Consider the following 24,353-nt stretch of genomic DNA (forward strand, 5'->3'; position numbering starts at 1 on the left):
GGCATTTGTGTGATCTGCATCACAAGGTGTCACTTTCTAAATTACAGTACTGCCGACAAGAAGTGACCTACTTAGGTCACCTCCTATCGAAGGAGGGAAGGAAACTGACCCCAGAGAGAATACAGGCAATAGCGAAACTGAGTGTGCCAAGAACACAGAGAGAAGTGCGTGCTTTCTTGGGCATTACATTGTACTGTAGACAGTGGATTCCAAATTTTTCGTTATTAGCCAAACCTTTGGTGGCGTTAACGTGTAAAGATACACCCAATCCAGTCCCTTGGTCTGAAGAGTGTCAGAAAAGTTTTTCTGAATTGCGCACGGCATTATGTTCGGCTCCTGTGTTAGGTAACCCCAACTACAGTAAGCCTTTTACATTGTATGTCCACGAGAAGGAAGGTTGTGCATTGTCAGTGCTGACTCAGTTATTTGGGGACAAACAACGTCCATGCGCGTATTTTTCGTCGACTTTGGATCCGGTAGCTAGAGCATTGCCAAGTTGTCTAAGAGCCACAGCGGCAGCAGCTGTTTCTATTCGACAGTCTGCTGGTTTAGTGATGAATAATACACTAGTCGTAATGGTTCCACATGCAGTAGACACGTTGTTGAACAGAACCAAGACACAGCACTTAACTAGTGCTCGATTGTCAGGTTATGAATTAACCTTGCTAGCCAGTCATGTGCAAATACAAAGATGCAACGTGCTAAACCCAGCTACGTTATTGCCAATCGTAGAAGAATCAGATGCTTCAGAACAGCATGATTGTCTTTTTAGAACAGACGAAGAGACGAAAGGAAGAGTAGACCTCTCCGACACTCCTCTTGCTGAATGTGATGGTACATTGTGGGTGGATGGTTCATGTTTCAAGCTTCCGAATGGTGACACGACTGCAGCATATGCTGTCACGACTTTGCACACAGTTGTTGAAACTGCACATATTCCACATAATTCAGCTCAAGCAGCAGAATTGATTGCACTCACAAGAGCATGTGTGTTGTCAAAAGGAATGAAAGTGACTGTCTACACCGACAGCCAGTATGCTTTTGGTGTGGCTCACAGTTTTGGACGATTGTGGAAAGAACGTGGGTTCCTGACTTCGCATGGAGCTAAGATTCAGCATGGTCAGTGGTGAATGAGCTTCTAGAATCACTGATTTTGCCTTTACAAGTGGCGATTGTGAAATGTAGTGCTCACAAGAAGGTGACTGATGACGTTGGTCGTGGAAATGCCTTTGCTGACAAGATCGCGAAAGAAACTGCAAGGAACGTGATGAGCCGAATGTATGTTGCAGGCCCTGCAAGATGGGTTGGTGATGTGGGAATGTGCGAAGACACGATAGAGAGTGTGAAGTCCATTCAAGCTGAAGCTACAGAGAAAGAGTTGAGCACGTGGAGAGAAAGGTCGGGTAGAATGGATGCGAATGGTTGTTGGATTGAATTGTCAGAGCATCAGAGATGGTTGTTACCCGATGCATACGTGCTTGCAGTAGTCACAATGGCTCATGGAATGGCTCACATCAGCGTGAAAGGGATTTGCAAGTTGTTGGCTCCAGTATGGCAAAATTCAGGAATTCCCAAGTGTGCAGAGAATGTCGTCAAGAATTGCATGGTGTGTCTGCAACACATCCCTGGTAGGGGAACCCCAACTCCAGCTGGTCATTTCGCACATCCTACGTTTCCGTTTGAGGTTTTGCCGCTAGATTTCATACACATGGAGAGGTGCAACAACGTAAAATACGTGCTCGTTGTTGTTTGTGCTTTCTCAAGATGGGTAGAAGCATATCCCCTAAAAGACAATACTGCCTTGTCCACAGCGAAAGACCTCGTGAAAGAGTTCTTCCCGAGGTTTGGAATGCCTAGAATGATCTGGAGTGATAACGGGAGTGAATTTGTGGGTCGTGTGATGAAGAGAGTGTGTGAAGGGCTAGGTATTAGGCAGAAGTTCCACGCTGCAAATCACCCCCAATCAGCTGGATTAGTAGAATGTTACAACGGCACGCTTAAACTTAAATTGGCCAAAATCCAAGCGAGCACAGGTCTTAAATGGCCTAACGCTCTATCCTTTGCACTCCTATCCACCAGAATGACTGTGCATTCGCGAGTGAAACTTAGTCCCTACAAAATAGTCTTTGGCCGCCCGGCCAATATATGGGGAGTGCCTAGGCCCACTAAGTTCAGCGAGCTAGAGCACCCTGTTTTGCTTGATTACCTGTATGAATTGACGGCTAAATTGCGTGTTTTGCATCAACAGGTGTAGGACACCCTGCCTCCGGTCTCTGATACTCCGGGACACACCATAAATCCTGGATCCTGGGTGTTGGTGACGAATTTCCAGAGGACTAAGAACGACCAGCCCAGCTGGACTGGACCACACCTCGTCCTTCTCTCTACCAGATCGGCGGTTCGAGTGGAAGGGAAGAAGGCCTGGATCCACGGGGTCCACTGTAAAAGGATCCCCCTACCTTTGCCGTGTGACCAGTGGGTCCAGGAGGGTGCCGGCGACTCAGAGACCGACACCGTGCCTCGCTTCCTACCTTTCAGCGATGCACGAGTGAAAGGGACTAATTCTGAACGTGAAAGCAAGAACATTTTACAAGAGGCCGTGCCTCCATCAAAACGATTGAACACTACAGAGCCTGAACTCTTGTTTATGGATCAAACAGTACCGGGAAAAAGAAGATACAATTTGAGACCAAGAAATACGAACTAATAAAATTTCTTTTTGCAATTTGAGATGACCCATGGACAAATAAATATATTCTTTTCCCCTCCCAAGTACTATTTTTGAAAAGCGCAGCTCTCCCATCTAAGAAACTTGCTTATTTTTGTTTTTCGAACCGCCATCCGGGTTCCGCTGCTAGGGCCGCGTTTGACAAAAGTCTTTGGAGTGCAGCTGACGACGTTAGGTCGGTAGTTCTGGTTGGTCCAAGGGAGTTGCCCTGGACTGACAGAAGCATCCCTTAGCAGAATCAACCTGCCACCGCGGGCAGCACTTTAGAGAGGATGGAGTTTCCCGATGTGGAGAGACCTGCCAAACCTACAAACTTTAAACGCAAATTACGCAAAGTGATGACAACGAAGGGTTTTATAATATTGTGCATATGTATGTTATTCAGTATGATGATATTTTTAATAAGTTACATTTTGTTCTCTTTTCATGTAACGTTTGCACCCACTGCATCGCCCATACCTCCTCCTACTGTTTCCTCTCATTCTTTCCACCCTCTTCCTGACCACGAATCCAATAGAAGGCTAGAGTTCATTAATAACTCCTTTGTTCAACTATTACACCAACACCAACTAGTAATGAACACGACTAACTGTTGGGTATGTGGCCTTATGCCTCACACAACAGATAAAGGTATCCCTTATCTGGTTCTGCCTTTCAGTCATAATGGTTCTGTGTGGGCATACAGGACAATATTCATATATGCACGAGAGGTCCACCCCCTACGTTCTTTAAAAGACAACCCCAAGAATAGTGCTCTGGTTAGGGGTATAGTCGACATGATTAAGGGAGAAATCTCTTATGAAAATACCCCGAGCGACGAGATATTCGCATATGTAAATTGGAACATGACCGGATATGAAGCCACTCTTAGTGAGAAACAGCAAGCTAAGGAATCGCCCCCGATCTGGATTGTACCCCATCAGGGTCACCTGTGTCTGCAAGGTACTGGCAAGAATCCCAGAGCTCAGTTAGGGAAGAGTGTCTGTACAGGAACGTATGTTTTTGGGTCTCAGACTTCCCCTGCGTTTCTAGCAGCTAAGGGTACTTATTTCATCTGCCATGATAGAGCCTATACATGGTTGCCCCCTGACTTTTCGGGCTCCTGTTTTGTTTCATTTCTGTTACCTCCCACCTACACAGCAGCGGCAGATTACCACCGGACAAGGGTAGTTAGAGGTGTCTTGAGTAAAGAAGACACTGCAGGTCAAGAATTTGGGGACTTTGCAAAGGGTTTTCTGCCGTTCTGGGGATCTATGGCTAACAGCAGGAACATAAGGCAATTGACAAGGGTAGTTGAGTCCACCGTGATTGAAACTGCTGGTGCCCTTAGTAACCTGACTGCTGAGCTCCAGTCGGATCGTCTTATGACCCTTCAGAACAGGGTCGCATTAGATGTCATCCTTGCAGACCGAGGTGGAGTATGTAGATTGATCCAATCGAGTTGTTGCATTTTCATCCCAGATAACGCTCCAACCGTGTACCAGGCCATCTCCAAACTACATAAGATTTCCGAATCTATTCATGTGGATAAAGGAGATTGGTGGTTAATGGGATGGTTCTGGGAACTGATATCAGCCTGGGGATGGAAAATTCTGATGGTCATTGGGATGGTCTTGGCCATTCTTTTCCTGTTCTGTCTGTGCGTACAGTGTGCTCCTGCAATATGTGGCCTCTGTGTTACATCATGTGTAAGGAAACCTGTATCAAGAGATGAACTAAGTACTAGGATGATGTTACAGCAACATCTCAATGACTTTAGGAATATGGATCTGGACTCAGATTAACGTGAGGATAGATTAAATTGCCTATGTAAGGGCAAAAGGAGGGATTGTAGTACTGAAAAATTCTGTACTCGTGTAATACGTCTGCACTCGAGAATAAAACTTTGTCGTAAATTGACGAATTTGGTATCAAAAGACCGAGAATGACGAGTACATCATGCACGAGTATTTTCAGCATATTCGAGTGACGATTTCACCTTGGAATCGTCACTCTCATTCAGAACCCTTGGCTTCCATTTTGTGTATGGCAGCCATTTTGTGAGTTGCCCTTTACATAGGCTTATAATCCAGCTGAATTAGATCCCAGAAGGACACGTACACCTTGATCGACTTTTCCATGACCTATGCAAGTTGGAACCATTGCCCCAGGCCGGACCTGTTAGGTCAGTTCCTCTCCAGTGGCCGAGCAAGATAGCATCAGGGCTCAACCGGCCATAAAGCCTTCCCATTGTGCACACACCTGCCGTATCTTGCTCACATCTGTCTTTACTCTTTTTTTCTACACTTGCTTTATGATGGGGAGGTGCCCGTTTTTATTGGGGGTCCGCCGATAGCTGATGAAGGGTCGGGCCTCACCGGGTGATTTGTTACGGGCTGGACGAAGTGAAATATGGACATGTCATCATGACTCTGCTTTTTCCTTTGTATAGAAGTTATGTCAATGACCAACTGTAAAACCAAGAATGTTTGCCTGAAGCTTAAAATTCTGTATAAAAAGAGAAGCCTGATTTTGTAAATTGCGACAGTCTCCTGAGAACATACTCCCTGTGTGTTGTACTTCTAGGACGCTTGTTACCTTGGTTGCAGCCAATAAAATCGATCCTTGACTTCACCTAGAAGACTCTGAGTTTCTGTGGTCTGAATCAGGAAAAGGACTCGAGGTCTTTGGGTGTGTTTTCCCTGACACCGCTGGGTTACCGGTTAAGTACCGGTTCTGAAAAACCCAGTACCTCAGTGTACTCACAGATGTGACACAAACTCCAACTCTCACTTGTACAGCCTCACACCTCACACCTCATTTATAAATGGATTAATGTAACAAATCAGATATTTTCAATGCTGCACAATTACACAGGCAATGTGCTCTGCTGTGCACAAACATGTGAAACACAATTCATCCCCAGGCACAAAGACCTACACACTGGAAATAAGTAAACAGATGGATCAGTCGCTTACACGGTCATATATAATGTTCCACCCAAGACAACCAATCACAAACAAACACATACACACTGTCTCGCACACACAAATCAATTCCATACATTTTGTAGTGAAAGGTTAGGCTTTGTCCAAGCCATTCACGGGCATCAACTACTCCAAGAGACCTACAAACAGGGTGGGCACATATCTGCACAATCACATGTAACACCACAAATAATCACGGCTCACTCTTCTCACAAAGGTGTTGCAGTCTCTTCAACAGAGCTGTGTCATCCCAGAGTCTCTGAGGCAACACACAATGTGGAATGCTGCTGAGGGAGTTGGAAGGTGTCAGTATCTGAGGAGGAAGCAGTTCTGTGGGTGGAGCATTCTGTAATATATAAATTCCTCCTTTCTATCACCATGGACATGCGATACTTCATATATTAGCGACACGCGGAAATATGGAAAAATGTACAACGCTTCAATTCCAAATAGGGAGCCCCAAATATGTGTTGCCCGGGCCCCACAAATCATTCGTATATCAACGAACTAGAATCAGCTTCATATGCTAGTTATGAATAAAACAACCACCTTACTTTAGGGAACAAAATGCGGATATCAAAGGGTTCAATGTACAGAACTGTGGACAAAGGTGCTTAATAAAGACATGTATTCTGAGAGAAGAAACCGATATTGTTCTGTAAAAATATGCTTTTGTTTCCTCCTAGCATACCTCTTAATCCATTGCAGAGACAACCTCCCACTGAATACAAACATCAAAGAACAAGGTCTGAGCAGGTATTGGTGAAAATGAGTAACAACTCCAATTCTGGACGAATGTATGACGTTACAACGCATACATTTACAACGCAGTTTTTATATTGCAACACCTACTACAACGCATTCCATTGGATCGCATGACACTACAACGCATTTTAAAAAACTACCTTTACAACGCATTTCATTACATCGCATACTACCTTTACAACGCAAACCATTACATTGCATTTAATGGATAGTATGGGGATACAAATTACTGTTCCAACTCCAGGGGGTGCAACAGTAGGGTGAGTGTCAGATAGTGTAGAGGTAAAAATTACTATTCTAACTCCAATGGTATGCATTGTAATGGTATGCGTTGAAATGCCTGCGTAGTAGTGAATTGCGATGTAGTATCATGCGTTGCAATGCCTGCGTTGTTGTGTCATGCCTTGTAAAGGATGTTGCGTTGTAATGCCTGTGTTGTAAGTGTAGTGCGATGCAATGGTTGCGTTGTAAAGGTTGATTCCCATTTTCCAGATATAAAGGAGTTAAGACCACACACTGAGGCCACACTAAATCTTTGATGTATTATAACAAGGTGACAAAGTGACCCCCTTGCACAGTGCACCTCAAGTCCTCAATTTCCGCAAGGATACATAGCATTCGGGGACATGTAGCTTGGATCTAAACACTGTTAATATGGGTGTTCAAATATCATAATGCAATGTTCTTTAAAGAGCCATGGCTAAATGAAGGGATTCATATATAACAGTGGGCCATGTAGTCTCACAATTATTAAACATCACACACACACCTGCAGGCTGCATTCACAGCCCCCACCTCCCCCTCTAACGCCTCACTGACCTGCTGACAGTGAAGGGACCTGCAGACAGGCTCCTCCTTGCGCTGGACAGACGGACAGAGCACCAGGGCTTCTCCCTCCTCTGCTGCAGGTTGGGCTCCGCTGCTGGTGCTGATTCTGCCGCCGCGAACCCGGAAGCAGACACTGTGAGAAAGCGGGGCGGTGCTTCATTCCGTCTCCGCTGCTTGTGCTGAAGCTGCCCCCGGTGACCGGGACACTGTTCATCTTTCAGGCCTGAGGAGAGCTCCATCGGCTCCGTTGCTTCTGCCGACTCTGCCCCGGGTGACCCGGAAGTGAAACTGTTCATGAGTTTCCAACAGTGAAGGAGAAGAAACCCTTCAGAGAGGAGAGAGGGTGAGTCTGAGGGGGAGGGGGGCACACAGGGGGGGGCAGAGGGGAGGAGGGGGGGCACACAGGGGCAGAGGAGGAGGGGAGAGGAGGGAGGGGGGCAGAGGAGGGGTAAGAGGAGGAGAAAGGAGCAGGGCAGAGGCAGAGGGGGGAGGAGGGACAGAGGAGGGGACAGAGGGAGGGGGAGGAGGGGGCAGAGGAGGGGACAGAGGGGGGGCAGTGGAGGAAGAGGGGGCAGAGGAGGGTGTGAGGGGGCAGAGAAGGGGGTGAGGGGGGCAGAGGAGGGAGAGGGGAGGGGGCACAGAGGGGGCAGAGGAGGGGGAGTTGGGGGCAGAGGAGGGGGGCATGGAGGAGGAGAGGGGGAGATGGGCAGAGGAGGGGGGTAAGCTTGCAGAGGAAGGGGGCGAGGGGCAGAGGAAGGCGGGGCCGAGGGGCAGAGGAAGGGGGGCAGAGGAAGAGGGGGGCAGAGGAAGGGTGGTGAGGGGCAGAGGAAGGGGGAGGGGCAGAGGAAGGGGGCGAGGGGCAGAGGAAGGGGGACGAGGGGGGGCAGAGGAGGGACGGGGAGGAGTGAGTGAGTGGGATCTTAGGAGCATCTGAGGCAGAGGAGGCGGGCAGAGAGGGGGAGTCTTATTGGACCCGGTGGGCTTTAAGGTGTGAGTAAAATAAAAAAGGCAAGACTTGGCCTTCTCTATATATTTTTAAATATCATATCCAAATATTCTTGTACCATATGTTAGAATGGTATTAGAGATGATTCGCTCAGCAATAAATATCTGTTATAGAAGATACCCTTCTAGGTGAACATGCGGTATCCAAGAAACACGTTATGTCTCAGTGATGTGAGACCTTTTACTGCAACTCTTGTAACTCGGCCATGAGTCGGTTACACGCACTAGTGCAGGTTACAGTAAAAGGCCTCTATCCCCGTCTTACACCCACTAGTGCAGGTTACAGTAAAAGGCCTCTTTACCTGTCTTACACCCAGTAGTGCAGGTTACAGTAAAAGGCCTCTATCCCTGTCTTACACCCTCTAGTGCAGGTTACAGTAAAAGGCCTCTTTCCATGCCTTACACCCACTAGTGCAGGTTACTGTAAAAGACCTCTTTCCCCGTCTTACACCCTCTAGTGCAGGATACAGTAAAAGGCCTCTTTCCCCGTCTTACACCCACTAGTGCAGGTTACAGTAAAAGGCCTCTTTCTATGTCTTACACCCACTAGTGCAGGTTACAGTAAAAGGCCTCGTTCTCTGTCTTACACCCACTAGTGCAGGTTACAGTAGAAGGTCTCATTCCCCCATCTTACACCCACTAGTGCAGGTAACAGTAAAAGGCCTATTTCCCTGTCTTACACCCTCTAGTGCAGGTTACAGTAAAAGGCCTCTTTCCCCGTCTTACACCCTCTTATGCAGGTTACAGTAAAAGGCCTCTTTCCCTGTCTTACACCCTCTAGTGCAGGTTACAGTAAAATGCATCTTTTCCTGTCTTACACCCACCAGTGCAGGATATAGTTAAAGGCCTCTTTCCCTGTCTTACACCCTCTAGTGCAGGTTACAGTAAAAGGCCTCTTTCCCCGTCTTACACCCTCTAGTGCAGGTTACAGTAAAAGGCCTCTTTCCCCGTCTTACACCCTCTAGTGCAGGTTACAGTAAAATGCCTCTTTCCCTGTCTTACACCCTCTAGTGCAGGTTACAGTAAAAGGCCTCTTTCCCCGTCTTACACCCTCTAGTGCAGGTTACAGTAAAAGGCCTCTTTCCCTGCCTTACACCCACTAGTGCAGGTTACTGTAAAAGACCTCTTTCCCCATCTTACACCCACCAGTGCAGGATACAGTAAAAGGCCTCTTTCCCCGTCTTACACCCACTAGTGCAGGATACAGTAAAAGGCCTCTTTCCCCGTCTTACACCCACTAGTGCAGGTTACAGTAAAAGGTCTCATTCCCCCATCTTACACCCACTAGTGCAGGTTACAGTAAAAGGCCTCTTTCTCTGTCTTACACCCACTAGTGCAGGTTACAGTAAAAGGCCTCTTTCCCCGTCTTACACCCTCTTATGCAGGTTACAGTAAAAGGCCTCTTTCCCTGTCTTACACCCTCTAGTGCAGGTTACAGTAAAAGGCCTCTTTTCCTGTCTTACACCCACCAGTGCAGGATATAGTTAAAGGCCTCTTTCCCTGTCTTACACCCTCTAGTGCAGGTTACAGTAAAAGGCCTCTTTCCCCGTCTTACACCCTCTTATGCAGGTTACAGTAAAAGGCCTCTTTCCCTGTCTTACACCCTCTAGTGCAGGTTACAGTAAAAGGCCTCTTTTCCTGTCTTACACCCACCAGTGCAGGATATAGTTAAAGGCCTCTTTCCCTGTCTTACACCCACTAGTGCAGGTTACAGTAAAAGGCCTCTTTCCCCGCCTTACACCCTCTAGTGCAGGTTACAGTAAAAGGCCTCTTTCCCTGCCTTACACTCACTAGTGCAGGTTACTGTAAAAGACCTCTTTCCCCGTCTTACACCCACCAGTGCAGGATACAGTAAAAGGCCTCTTTCCCCGTCTTACACCCACTAGTGCAGGTTACAGTAAAAGGCCTCTTTCTATGTCTTACACCCACTAGTGCAGGTTACAGTAAAAGGCCTCTTTCTCTGTCTTACACCCACTAGTGCAGGTTACAATAAAAGGTCTAATTCCCCCATCTTACACCCACTAGTGCAGGATACAGTAAAATACCTCTTTCCCCGTCTTACACCCACTAGTGCAGGTTACAGTAAAAGGCCTCTTTCCCTGTCTTACACCCACTAGTGCAGGATACAGTAAAAGACCTCTTTCCCCGTCTTACTCCCACTAGTGCGGGTTACTGTAAAATACCTCTTTCCCCGTCTTACACCCACTAGTGCAGGTTACAGTAAAAGGCCTCTTTCCCTGTCTTACACCCACCAGTGCAGGATACAGTAAAAGGCCTCTTTCCCTGTCTTACACCCACTAGTGCAGGTAACAGTAAAAGGCCTATTTCCCTATCTTACACCCTCTAGTGCAGGTTACAGTAAAAGGCCTCTTTCCCCGTCTTACACCCTCTTATGCAGGTTACAGTAAAAGGCCTCTTTCCCCATCTTACACCCTCTAGTGCAGGTTACAGTAAAAGGCCTCTTTTCCTGTCTTACACCCACCAGTGCAGGATATAGTTAAAGGCCTCTTTCCCTGTCTTACACCCACTAGTGCAGGTTACAGTAAAAGGCCTCTTTCCCCGTCTTACACCCTCTAGTGCAGGTTACAGTAAAAGGCCTCTTTCCCCGTCTTACACCCTCTTGTGCAGGTTACAGTAAAAGGCCGCTTTTCCTGTCTTACACCCACCAGTGCAGGATATAGTTAAAGGCCTCTTTCCCTGTCTTACACCCTCTAGTGCAGGTTACAGTAAAAGGCCTCTTTCCCTGTCTTACACCCACTAGTGCAGGTTACAGTAAAAGGCCTATTTCCCTGACTTACACCCTCTAGTGCAGGTTACAGTAAAAGGCCTCTTTCCCCGTCTTACACCCTCTAGTGCAGGTTACAGTAAAAGGCCTCTTTCCCCATCTTACACCCTCTAGTGCAGGTTACAGTAAAAGGCCTCTTTCCCCGTCTTACCCCCTCTAGTGCAGGTTACAGTAAAATGCCTCTTTCCCTCTCTTACACCCTCTAGTGCAGGTTACAGTAAAAGGCCTCTTTCCCTGTCTTACACCCACTAGTGCAGGTTACAGTAAAAGGTCTCTTTCCCCATCTTACACCCACTAGTGCAGGTTACTGTAAAAGGTCTCTTTCCCCGTCTTACACCCTTTAGTGCAGGATACAGTAAAAGGCCTCTTTCCCCGTCTTACACCCTCTAGTGCAGGATACAGTAAAAGGCCTCTTTCCCTGTCTTACACCCACTAGTGCAGGTTACAGTAAAAGGCCTCTTTCCCTGTCTTACACCCGCTAGTGCAGGATACAGTAAAAGGCCTCTTTCCCTGTCTTACACCCACTAGTGCAGGTTACAGTAAAAGGTCTCTTTTCCCCGTCTTACACCCACTAGTGCAGGTTACAGTTAAAGGCCTCTGTCCCCGTCTTACACCCACTAGTGCAGGTTACTGTAAAAGACCTCTTTCCCCGTCTTACACCCAAGTTCAAGTTCAAGTTCAAGTTCAAGCATTTATAGGGCGCACTACTCACCCAGAGGGTCTCAAGGCGCCGGGGGGAGAGGTTCACTGTTTATCGAATAGCCAAGTTTTCAGTTCTTTTCTGAAGGAGATGTGATTCTGGGTAAGGCGGAGGTGGGTGGGGAGTGAGTTCCAGGTCTTGGCAGCCAGGAAGGAGAAGGATCTGCCACCCATGGTGGTTTTTCGGATGCGCGGGACTGCGGCGAGGGCTTGATTGGATGATCTTAGTTGGCGGGTGGGATAGTAGAAGGACAGTCGGGTGTTGAGGCATTCGGGTCCTAGATTATAAAGGGCTTTGTGTGCGTGGGTGAGAAGGCGGAAGGTGATTCTTTTGTTGACGGGAAGCCAGTGGAGGTTTTTTAAGTGACCGGTGATGTGTTCATGGCGCGGGATGTCTAATATGAGTCTCGCTGATGCGTTTTGGATGCGCTGGAGCTTTTTCTGCAATTTTGTTGTAATTCCGGCGTAGAGTGTGTTGCCATAGTCCAGTCGACTTGTGACCAGTGCGTGGGTGACAGTCTTTCTTGTTTCGAGGGGGATTTGCAAGTTGTTGGCTCCAGTATGGCAAAATTCAGGAATTCCCAAGTGTGCAGAGAATGTCGTCAAGAATTGCATGGTGTGTCTGCAACACATCCCTGGTAGGGGAACCCCAACTCCAGCTGGTCATTTCGCACATCCTACGTTTCCGTTTGAGGTTTTGCCGCTAGATTTCATACACATGGAGAGGTGCAACAACGTAAAATACGTGCTCGTTGTTGTTTGTGCTTTCTCAAGATGGGTAGAAGCATATCCCCTAAAAGACAATACTGCCTTGTCCACAGCGAAAGACCTCGTGAAAGAGTTCTTCCCGAGGTTTGGAATGCCTAGAATGATCTGGAGTGATAACGGGAGTGAATTTGTGGGTCGTGTGATGAAGAGAGTGTGTGAAGGGCTAGGTATTAGGCAGAAGTTCCACGCTGCAAATCACCCCCAATCAGCTGGATTAGTAGAATGTTACAACGGCACGCTTAAACTTAAATTGGCCAAAATCCAAGCGAGCACAGGTCTTAAATGGCCTAACGCTCTATCCTTTGCACTCCTATCCACCAGAATGACTGTGCATTCGCGAGTGAAACTTAGTCCCTACAAAATAGTCTTTGGCCGCCCGGCCAATATATGGGGAGTGCCTAGGCCCACTAAGTTCAGCGAGCTAGAGCACCCTGTTTTGCTTGATTACCTGTATGAATTGACGGCTAAATTGCGTGTTTTGCATCAACAGGTGTAGGACACCCTGCCTCCGGTCTCTGATACTCCGGGACACACCATAAATCCTGGATCCTGGGTGTTGGTGAGGAATTTCCAGAGGACTAAGAACGACCAGCCCAGCTGGACTGGACCACACCTCGTCCTTCTCTCTACCAGATCGGCGGTTCGAGTGGAAGGGAAGAAGGCCTGGATCCACGGGGTCCACTGTAAAAGGATCCCCCTACCTTTGCCGTGTGACCAGTGGGTCCAGGAGGGTGCCGGCGACTCAGAGACCGACACCGTGCCTCGCTTCCTACCTTTCAGCGATGCACGAGTGAAAGGGACTAATTCTGAACGTGAAAGCAAGAACATTTTACAAGAGGCCGTGCCTCCATCAAAACGATTGAACACTACAGAGCCTGAACTCTTGTTTATGGATCAAACAGTACCGGGAAAAAGAAGATACAATTTGAGACCAAGAAATACGAACTAATAAAATTTCTTTTTGCAATTTGAGATGACCCATGGACAAATAAATATATTCTTTTCCCCTCCCAAGTACTATTTTTGAAAAGCGCAGCTCTCCCATCTAAGAAACTTGCTTATTTTTGTTTTTCGAACCGCCATCCGGGTTCCGCTGCTAGGGCCGCGTTTGACAAAAGTCTTTGGAGTGCAGCTGACGACGTTAGGTCGGTAGTTCTGGTTGGTCCAAGGGAGTTGCCCTGGACTGACAGAAGCATCCCTTAGCAGAATCAACCTGCCACCGCGGGCAGCACTTTAGAGAGGATGGAGTTTCCCGATGTGGAGAGACCTGCCAAACCTACAAACTTTAAACGCAAATTACGCAAAGTGATGACAACGAAGGGTTTTATAATATTGTGCATATGTATGTTATTCAGTATGATGATATTTTTAATAAGTTACATTTTGTTCTCTTTTCATGTAACGTTTGCACCCACTGCATCGCCCATACCTCCTCCTACTGTTTCCTCTCATTCTTTCCACCCTCTTCCTGACCACGAATCCAATAGAAGGCTAGAGTTCATTAATAACTCCTTTGTTCAACTATTACACCAACACCAACTAGTAATGAACACGACTAACTGTTGGGTATGTGGCCTTATGCCTCACACAACAGATAAAGGTATCCCTTATCTGGTTCTGCCTTTCAGTCATAATGGTTCTGTGTGGGCATACAGGACAATATTCATATATGCACGAGAGGTCCACCCCCTACGTTCTTTAAAAGACAACCCCAAGAATAGTGCTCTGGTTAGGGGTATAGTCGACATGATTAAGGGAGAAATCTCTTATGAAAATACCCCGAGCGACGAGATATTCGCATATGTAAATTGGAACATGACCGGATATGAAGCCACTCTTAGTGAGAAACAGCAAGCTAAGGAATCGCCCCCGATCTGGATTGTACCCCATCAGGGTCACCTGTGTCTGCAAGGTACTGGCAAGAATCCCAGAGCTCAGTTAGGGAAGAGTGTCTGTACAGGAACGTATGTTTTTGGGTCTCAGACTTCCCCTGCGTTTCTAGCAGCTAAGGGTACTTATTTCATCTGCCATGATAGAGCCTATACATGGTTGCCCCCTGACTTTTCGGGCTCCTGTTTTGTTTCATTTCTGTTACCTCCCACCTACACAGCAGCGGCAGATTACCACCGGACAAGGGTAGTTAGAGGTGTCTTGAGTAAAGAAGACACTGCAGGTCAAGAATTTGGGGACTTTGCAAAGGGTTTTCTGCCGTTCTGGGGATCTATGGCTAACAGCAGGAACATAAGGCAATTGACAAGGGTAGTTGAGTCCACCGTGATTGAAACTGCTGGTGCCCTTAGTAACCTGACTGCTGAGCTCCAGTCGGATCGTCTTATGACCCTTCAGAACAGGGTCGCATTAGATGTCATCCTTGCAGACCGAGGTGGAGTATGTAGATTGATCCAATCGAGTTGTTGCATTTTCATCCCAGATAACGCTCCAACCGTGTACCAGGCCATCTCCAAACTACATAAGATTTCCGAATCTATTCATGTGGATAAAGGAGATTGGTGGTTAATGGGATGGTTCTGGGAACTGATATCAGCCTGGGGATGGAAAATTCTGATGGTCATTGGGATGGTCTTGGCCATTCTTTTCCTGTTCTGTCTGTGCGTACAGTGTGCTCCTGCAATATGTGGCCTCTGTGTTACATCATGTGTAAGGAAACCTGTATCAAGAGATGAACTAAGTACTAGGATGATGTTACAGCAACATCTCAATGACTTTAGGAATATGGATCTGGACTCAGATTAACGTGAGGATAGATTAAATTGCCTATGTAAGGGCAAAAGGAGGGATTGTAGTACTGAAAAATTCTGTACTCGTGTAATACGTCTGCACTCGAGAATAAAACTTTGTCGTAAATTGACGAATTTGGTATCAAAAGACCGAGAATGACGAGTACATCATGCACGAGTATTTTCAGCATATTCGAGTGACGATTTCACCTTGGAATCGTCACTCTCATTCAGAACCCTTGGCTTCCATTTTGTGTATGGCAGCCATTTTGTGAGTTGCCCTTTACATAGGCTTATAATCCAGCTGAATTAGATCCCAGAAGGACACGTACACCTTGATCGACTTTTCCATGACCTATGCAAGTTGGAACCATTGCCCCAGGCCGGACCTGTTAGGTCAGTTCCTCTCCAGTGGCCGAGCAAGATAGCATCAGGGCTCAACCGGCCATAAAGCCTTCCCATTGTGCACACACCTGCCGTATCTTGCTCACATCTGTCTTTACTCTTTTTTTCTACACTTGCTTTATGATGGGGAGGTGCCCGTTTTTATTGGGGGTCCGCCGATAGCTGATGAAGGGTCGGGCCTCACCGGGTGATTTGTTACGGGCTGGACGAAGTGAAATATGGACATGTCATCATGACTCTGCTTTTTCCTTTGTATAGAAGTTATGTCAATGACCAACTGTAAAACCAAGAATGTTTGCCTGAAGCTTAAAATTCTGTATAAAAAGAGAAGCCTGATTTTGTAAATTGCGACAGTCTCCTGAGAACATACTCCCTGTGTGTTGTACTTCTAGGACGCTTGTTACCTTGGTTGCAGCCAATAAAATCGATCCTTGACTTCACCTAGAAGACTCTGAGTTTCTGTGGTCTGAATCAGGAAAAGGACTCGAGGTCTTTGGGTGTGTTTTCCCTGACACCGCTGGGTTACCGGTTAAGTACCGGTTCTGAAAAACCCAGTACCTCAGTGTACTCACAGATGTGACACAAACTCCAACTCTCACTTGTACAGCCTCACACCTCACACCTCATTTATAAATGGATTAATGTAACAAATCAGATATTTTCAATGCTGCACAATTACACAGGCAATGTGCTCTGCTGTGCACAAACATGTGAAACACAATTCATCCCCAGGCACAAAGACCTACACACTGGAAATAAGTAAACAGATGGATCAGTCGCTTACACGGTCATATATAATGTTCCACCCAAGACAACCAATCACAAACAAACACATACACACTGTCTCGCACACACAAATCAATTCCATACATTTTGTAGTGAAAGGTTAGGCTTTGTCCAAGCCATTCACGGGCATCAACTACTCCAAGAGACCTACAAACAGGGTGGGCACATATCTGCACAATCACATGTAACACCACAAATAATCACGGCTCACTCTTCTCACAAAGGTGTTGCAGTCTCTTCAACAGAGCTGTGTCATCCCAGAGTCTCTGAGGCAACACACAATGTGGAATGCTGCTGAGGGAGTTGGAAGGTGTCAGTATCTGAGGAGGAAGCAGTTCTGTGGGTGGAGCATTCTGTAATATATAAATTCCTCCTTTCTATCACCATGGACATGCGATACTTCATATATTAGCGACACGCGGAAATATGGAAAAATGTACAACGCTTCAATTCCAAATAGGGAGCCCCAAATATGTGTTGCCCGGGCCCCACAAATCATTCGTATATCAACGAACTAGAATCAGCTTCATATGCTAGTTATGAATAAAACAACCACCTTACTTTAGGGAACAAAATGCGGATATCAAAGGGTTCAATGTACAGAACTGTGGACAAAGGTGCTTAATAAAGACATGTATTCTGAGAGAAGAAACCGATATTGTTCTGTAAAAATATGCTTTTGTTTCCTCCTAGCATACCTCTTAATCCATTGCAGAGACAACCTCCCACTGAATACAAACATCAAAGAACAAGGTCTGAGCAGGTATTGGTGAAAATGAGTAACAACTCCAATTCTGGACGAATGTATGACGTTACAACGCATACATTTACAACGCAGTTTTTATATTGCAACACCTACTACAACGCATTCCATTGGATCGCATGACACTACAACGCATTTTAAAAAACTACCTTTACAACGCATTTCATTACATCGCATACTACCTTTACAACGCAAACCATTACATTGCATTTAATGGATAGTATGGGGATACAAATTACTGTTCCAACTCCAGGGGGTGCAACAGTAGGGTGAGTGTCAGATAGTGTAGAGGTAAAAATTACTATTCTAACTCCAATGGTATGCATTGTAATGGTATGCGTTGAAATGCCTGCGTAGTAGTGAATTGCGATGTAGTATCATGCGTTGCAATGCCTGCGTTGTTGTGTCATGCCTTGTAAAGGATGTTGCGTTGTAATGCCTGTGTTGTAAGTGTAGTGCGATGCAATGGTTGCGTTGTAAAGGTTGATTCCCATTTTCCAGATATAAAGGAGTTAAGACCACACACTGAGGCCACACTAAATCTTTGATGTATTATAACAAGGTGACAAAGTGACCCCCTTGCACAGTGCACCTCAAGTCCTCAATTTCCGCAAGGATACATAGCATTCGGGGACATGTAGCTTGGATCTAAACACTGTTAATATGGGTGTTCAAATATCATAATGCAATGTTCTTTAAAGAGCCATGGCTAAATGAAGGGATTCATATATAACAGTGGGCCATGTAGTCTCACAATTATTAAACATCACACACACACCTGCAGGCTGCATTCACAGCCCCCACCTCCCCCTCTAACGCCTCACTGACCTGCTGACAGTGAAGGGACCTGCAGACAGGCTCCTCCTTGCGCTGGACAGACGGACAGAGCACCAGGGCTTCTCCCTCCTCTGCTGCAGGTTGGGCTCCGCTGCTGGTGCTGATTCTGCCGCCGCGAACCCGGAAGCAGACACTGTGAGAAAGCGGGGCGGTGCTTCATTCCGTCTCCGCTGCTTGTGCTGAAGCTGCCCCCGGTGACCGGGACACTGTTCATCTTTCAGGCCTGAGGAGAGCTCCATCGGCTCCGTTGCTTCTGCCGACTCTGCCCCGGGTGACCCGGAAGTGAAACTGTTCATGAGTTTCCAACAGTGAAGGAGAAGAAACCCTTCAGAGAGGAGAGAGGGTGAGTCTGAGGGGGAGGGGGGCACACAGGGGGGGGCAGAGGGGAGGAGGGGGGGCACACAGGGGCAGAGGAGGAGGGGAGAGGAGGGAGGGGGGCAGAGGAGGGGTAAGAGGAGGAGAAAGGAGCAGGGCAGAGGCAGAGGGGGGAGGAGGGACAGAGGAGGGGACAGAGGGAGGGGGAGGAGGGGGCAGAGGAGGGGACAGAGGGGGGGCAGTGGAGGAAGAGGGGGCAGAGGAGGGTGTGAGGGGGCAGAGAAGGGGGTGAGGGGGGCAGAGGAGGGAGAGGGGAGGGGGCACAGAGGGGGCAGAGGAGGGGGAGTTGGGGGCAGAGGAGGGGGGCATGGAGGAGGAGAGGGGGAGATGGGCAGAGGAGGGGGGTAAGCTTGCAGAGGAAGGGGGCGAGGGGCAGAGGAAGGCGGGGCCGAGGGGCAGAGGAAGGGGGGCAGAGGAAGAGGGGGGCAGAGGAAGGGTGGTGAGGGGCAGAGGAAGGGGGAGGGGCAGAGGAAGGGGGCGAGGGGCAGAGGAAGGGGGACGAGGGGGGGCAGAGGAGGGACGGGGAGGAGTGAGTGAGTGGGATCTTAGGAGCATCTGAGGCAGAGGAGGCGGGCAGAGAGGGGGAGTCTTATTGGACCCGGTGGGCTTTAAGGTGTGAGTAAAATAAAAAAGGCAAGACTTGGCCTTCTCTATATATTTTTAAATATCATATCCAAATATTCTTGTACCATATGTTAGAATGGTATTAGAGATGATTCGCTCAGCAATAAATATCTGTTATAGAAGATACCCTTCTAGGTGAACATGCGGTATCCAAGAAACACGTTATGTCTCAGTGATGTGAGACCTTTTACTGCAACTCTTGTAACTCGGCCATGAGTCGGTTACACGCACTAGTGCAGGTTACAGTAAAAGGCCTCTATCCCCGTCTTACACCCACTAGTGCAGGTTACAGTAAAAGGCCTCTTTACCTGTCTTACACCCAGTAGTGCAGGTTACAGTAAAAGGCCTCTATCCCTGTCTTACACCCTCTAGTGCAGGTTACAGTAAAAGGCCTCTTTCCATGCCTTACACCCACTAGTGCAGGTTACTGTAAAAGACCTCTTTCCCCGTCTTACACCCTCTAGTGCAGGATACAGTAAAAGGCCTCTTTCCCCGTCTTACACCCACTAGTGCAGGTTACAGTAAAAGGCCTCTTTCTATGTCTTACACCCACTAGTGCAGGTTACAGTAAAAGGCCTCGTTGTCTGTCTTACACCCACTAGTGCAGGTTACAGTAGAAGGTCTCATTCCCCCATCTTACACCCACTAGTGCAGGTAACAGTAAAAGGCCTATTTCCCTGTCTTACACCCTCTAGTGCAGGTTACAGTAAAAGGCCTCTTTCCCCGTCTTACACCCTCTTATGCAGGTTACAGTAAAAGGCCTCTTTCCCTGTCTTACACCCTCTAGTGCAGGTTACAGTAAAATGCATCTTTTCCTGTCTTACACCCACCAGTGCAGGATATAGTTAAAGGCCTCTTTCCCTGTCTTACACCCTCTAGTGCAGGTTACAGTAAAAGGCCTCTTTCCCCGTCTTACACCCTCTAGTGCAGGTTACAGTAAAAGGCCTCTTTCCCCGTCTTACACCCTCTAGTGCAGGTTACAGTAAAATGCCTCTTTCCCTGTCTTACACCCTCTAGTGCAGGTTACAGTAAAAGGCCTCTTTCCCCGTCTTACACCCTCTAGTGCAGGTTACAGTAAAAGGCCTCTTTCCCTGCCTTACACCCACTAGTGCAGGTTACTGTAAAAGACCTCTTTCCCCATCTTACACCCACCAGTGCAGGATACAGTAAAAGGCCTCTTTCCCCGTCTTACACCCACTAGTGCAGGATACAGTAAAAGGCCTCTTTCCCCGTCTTACACCCACTAGTGCAGGTTACAGTAAAAGGTCTCATTCCCCCATCTTACACCCACTAGTGCAGGTTACAGTAAAAGGCCTCTTTCTCTGTCTTACACCCACTAGTGCAAGTTACAGTAAAAGGCCTCTTTCCCCGTCTTACACCCTCTTATGCAGGTTACAGTAAAAGGCCTCTTTCCCTGTCTTACACCCTCTAGTGCAGGTTACAGTAAAAGGCCTCTTTTCCTGTCTTACACCCACCAGTGCAGGATATAGTTAAAGGCCTCTTTCCCTGTCTTACACCCTCTAGTGCAGGTTACAGTAAAAGGCCTCTTTCCCCGTCTTACACCCTCTTATGCAGGTTACAGTAAAAGGCCTCTTTCCCTGTCTTACACCCTCTAGTGCAGGTTACAGTAAAAGGCCTCTTTTCCTGTCTTACACCCACCAGTGCAGGATATAGTTAAAGGCCTCTTTCCCTGTCTTACACCCACTAGTGCAGGTTACAGTAAAAGGCCTCTTTCCCCGCCTTACACCCTCTAGTGCAGGTTACAGTAAAAGGCCTCTTTCCCTGCCTTACACTCACTAGTGCAGGTTACTGTAAAAGACCTCTTTCCCCGTCTTACACCCACCAGTGCAGGATACAGTAAAAGGCCTCTTTCCCCGTCTTACACCCACTAGTGCAGGTTACAGTAAAAGGCCTCTTTCTATGTCTTACACCCACTAGTGCAGGTTACAGTAAAAGGCCTCTTTCTCTGTCTTACACCCACTAGTGCAGGTTACAATAAAAGGTCTAATTCCCCCATCTTACACCCACTAGTGCAGGATACAGTAAAATACCTCTTTCCCCGTCTTACACCCACTAGTGCAGGTTACAGTAAAAGGCCTCTTTCCCTGTCTTACACCCACTAGTGCAGGATACAGTAAAAGACCTCTTTCCCCGTCTTACTCCCACTAGTGCGGGTTACTGTAAATTACCTCTTTCCCCGTCTTACACCCACTAGTGCAGGTTACAGTAAAAGGCCTCTTTCCCTGTCTTACACCCACCAGTGCAGGATACAGTAAAAGGCCTCTTTCCCTGTCTTACACCCACTAGTGCAGGTAACAGTAAAAGGCCTATTTCCCTATCTTACACCCTCTAGTGCAGGTTACAGTAAAAGGCCTCTTTCCCCGTCTTACACCCTCTTATGCAGGTTACAGTAAAAGGCCTCTTTCCCCATCTTACACCCTCTAGTGCAGGTTACAGTAAAAGGCCTCTTTTCCTGTCTTACACCCACCAGTGCAGGATATAGTTAAAGGCCTCTTTCCCTGTCTTACACCCACTAGTGCAGGTTACAGTAAAAGGCCTCTTTCCCCGTCTTACACCCTCTAGTGCAGGTTACAGTAAAAGGCCTCTTTCCCCGTCTTACACCCTCTTGTGCAGGTTACAGTAAAAGGCCGCTTTTCCTGTCTTACACCCACCAGTGCAGGATATAGTTAAAGGCCTCTTTCCCTGTCTTACACCCTCTAGTGCAGGTTACAGTAAAAGGCCTCTTTCCCTGTCTTACACCCACTAGTGCAGGTTACAGTAAAAGGCCTATTTCCCTGACTTACACCCTCTAGTGCAGGTTACAGTAAAAGGCCTCTTTCCCCGTCTTACACCCTCTAGTGCAGGTTACAGTAAAAGGCCTCTTTCCCCATCTTACACCCTCTAGTGCAGGTTACAGTAAAAGGCCTCTTTCCCCGTCTTACCCCCTCTAGTGCAGGTTACAGTAAAATGCCTCTTTCCCTCTCTTACACCCTCTAGTGCAGGTTACAGTAAAAGGCCTCTTTCCCTGTCTTACACCCACTAGTGCAGGTTACAGTAAAAGGTCTCTTTCCCCATCTTACACCCACTAGTGCAGGTTACTGTAAAAGGTCTCTTTCCCCGTCTTACACCCTTTAGTGCAGGATACAGTAAAAGGCCTCTTTCCCCGTCTTACACCCTCTAGTGCAGGATACAGTAAAAGGCCTCTTTCCCTGTCTTACACCCACTAGTGCAGGTTACAGTAAAAGGCCTCTTTCCCTGTCTTACACCCGCTAGTGCAGGATACAGTAAAAGGCCTCTTTCCCTGTCTTACACCCACTAGTGCAGGTTACAGTAAAAGGTCTCTTTTCCCCGTCTTACACCCACTAGTGCAGGTTACAGTTAAAGGCCTCTGTCCCCGTCTTACACCCACTAGTGCAGGTTACTGTAAAAGACCTCTTTCCCCGTCTTACACCCAAGTTCAAGTTCAAGTTCAAGTTCAAGCATTTATAGGGCGCACTACTCACCCAGAGGGTCTCAAGGCGCCGGGGGGAGAGGTTCACTGTTTATCGAATAGCCAAGTTTTCAGTTCTTTTCTGAAGGAGATGTGATTCTGGGTAAGGCGGAGGTGGGTGGGGAGTGAGTTCCAGGTCTTGGCAGCCAGGAAGGAGAAGGATCTGCCACCCATGGTGGTTTTTCGGATGCGCGGGACTGCGGCGAGGGCTTGATTGGATGATCTTAGTTGGCGGGTGGGATAGTAGAAGGACAGTCGGGTGTTGAGGCATTCGGGTCCTAGATTATAAAGGGCTTTGTGTGCGTGGGTGAGAAGGCGGAAGGTGATTCTTTTGTTGACGGGAAGCCAGTGGAGGTTTTTTAAGTGACCGGTGATGTGTTCATGGCGCGGGATGTCTAATATGAGTCTCGCTGATGCGTTTTGGATGCGCTGGAGCTTTTTCTGCAATTTTGTTGTAATTCCGGCGTAGAGTGTGTTGCCATAGTCCAGTCGACTTGTGACCAGTGCGTGGGTGACAGTCTTTCTTGTTTCGAGGGGGATCCAGCGGAAGATCTTTTTGAGAATGCGAAGGACGTTGAAGCAGGAGGACGATACAGCGTTGACTTGTCTGGACATTGAGAGAGAGGAGTCTAGAATGAAGCCAAGGTTACGTGCATGGTCTGTGGGTGTGGGCGCTGATCCCAAAGCGGAAGGCCACCAGGAGTTGTCCAAAGCTGAGGGGGAGGATCCAAGGATGAGTACCTCCGTTTTGTCTGAGTTGAGTTTAAAGCGGCTCTGTTTCATCCATTCGGCTACTTCTTTCATACCTTCGTGAAGGTTGTTTTTGGCGGAGTTGGGGTCTTTGATGAGGGAAAGGATTAGCTGGGTGTCGTCGGCGTAGGAGATGATGTTGAGGTTGTGTTGACGTGCGATGGAGGCGAGGGGACTCATGTAGACGTTGAAGAGGGTGGGACTGAGTGAGGAGCCTTGAGGTACGCCGCAGATGACTTCGGTGGACTCGGAGTAGAAAGGGGGGAGTCGGACTCTCTGGGTTCTTCCGGCTAGGAATGAGATGATCCAGTCCAAGGCTTTTCCTTGTATGCCGATGTTGTAGAGGCGTTGTATCAGGGTGTTGTGACAGACAGTGTCGAAGGCGGCGGAGAGGTCAAGTAGAATGAGGGCCACTGTTTCCCCGTTGTCCAGGAGTGCTCGGATGTCGTCGGTCGCCGCAATGAGGGCGGTTTCGGTGCTGTGTTTAGCTCGGAAGCCGTTTTGAGAGGGATCCAGGGAGTTGTTGGATTCAAGGAAGGCTGCGAGTTGGCTGTTGACGGCTTTCTCGATGACTTTGGCCGGGAAAGGGAGGAGGGAAATGGGTCGGTAGTTTTTCAATTCTGAGGGGTCAGCTGTTGGTTTTTTCAGAAGGGCGCTGAGTTCGGCGTGTTTCCAAATTTCTGGAAAGGTGGCGGAGTTGAAGGAGCAGTTGATGACATTGCAGAGTTGGGGGGCGATGATGGAGTCAGCTTTGTTGAAGATGTAGTGGGGACAGGGGTCTGAAGGTGAGCCAGAGTGGATTGAGTTCATGAGGCGAATGGTATCTTCAATGGTGATTGGGTTCCAGGACTTGAGGTAGTTAGTTGGAGGGGTGGGAGCAGAAGGGGGTGGGGTGGGTTGGTCATTGGGAGTATTCATGAAGCTGTTGTGGATGTCGGCAATTTTGTTGTAGAAGAAGGAGGATAGCGCATCGCAGAGGTCTTGGGAGTTAGTGATGTCGTTGGATGCTGCGGGAGGGTTTGTGAATTCTTTGACGATATT

At 47.8% G+C, this 24,353-nt stretch overlaps 4 protein-coding genes across 5 annotated transcripts in view; 3 read left to right on the forward strand and 1 right to left on the reverse strand.

Moving 5' to 3' along the window:
* Positions 1-18,312, reverse strand: part of LOC144759533 (uncharacterized) — a 110,759-nt gene extending 92,447 nt beyond the window's left edge. Inside the window, exon 1 of the mRNA XM_078646488.1 lies at positions 18,065-18,312. Coding sequence (XP_078502614.1) covers positions 18,065-18,312 — 248 coding nt within the window. The remainder of the gene's footprint in view (positions 1-18,064) is intronic.
* Positions 3,467-4,690, forward strand: LOC144768118 (syncytin-A-like). The gene has a single exon (XM_078651532.1). The coding sequence runs from the start codon at positions 3,505-3,507 to the stop codon at positions 4,510-4,512; it is 1,008 nt and encodes a 335-aa protein (XP_078507658.1). The 5' UTR covers positions 3,467-3,504; the 3' UTR covers positions 4,513-4,690.
* LOC144768125 (syncytin-A-like) lies at positions 14,253-15,476 on the forward strand. Its single transcript, XM_078651545.1, has one exon. The coding sequence runs from the start codon at positions 14,291-14,293 to the stop codon at positions 15,296-15,298; it is 1,008 nt and encodes a 335-aa protein (XP_078507671.1). The 5' UTR covers positions 14,253-14,290; the 3' UTR covers positions 15,299-15,476.
* An 11-nt stretch (positions 18,313-18,323) lies between the features above and the next one.
* The window catches only part of LOC144768146 (uncharacterized), an 85,473-nt gene continuing 79,443 nt past the window's right edge, over positions 18,324-24,353 (forward strand). For both annotated transcript variants that reach the window (XM_078651586.1, XM_078651595.1), the window contains exon 1: positions 18,324-18,416. The gene's annotated coding sequence lies outside the window, so the exon portion shown is untranslated. The remainder of the gene's footprint in view (positions 18,417-24,353) is intronic.

The sequence above is a fragment of the Lissotriton helveticus genome, chromosome 1_1 (assembly GCF_964261635.1).
Source record: "Lissotriton helveticus chromosome 1_1, aLisHel1.1, whole genome shotgun sequence".
Lineage (NCBI taxonomy): Eukaryota > Metazoa > Chordata > Amphibia > Caudata > Salamandridae > Lissotriton > Lissotriton helveticus.

Bases quoted from the DNA above. Each gene is read 5' to 3' on its own strand.
- LOC144768118 (XM_078651532.1), top strand. From the start codon at position 3,505: ATGATTAAGGGAGAAATCTCTTATGAAAATACCCCGAGCGACGAGATA.
- LOC144768125 (XM_078651545.1), top strand. From the start codon at position 14,291: ATGATTAAGGGAGAAATCTCTTATGAAAATACCCCGAGCGACGAGATA.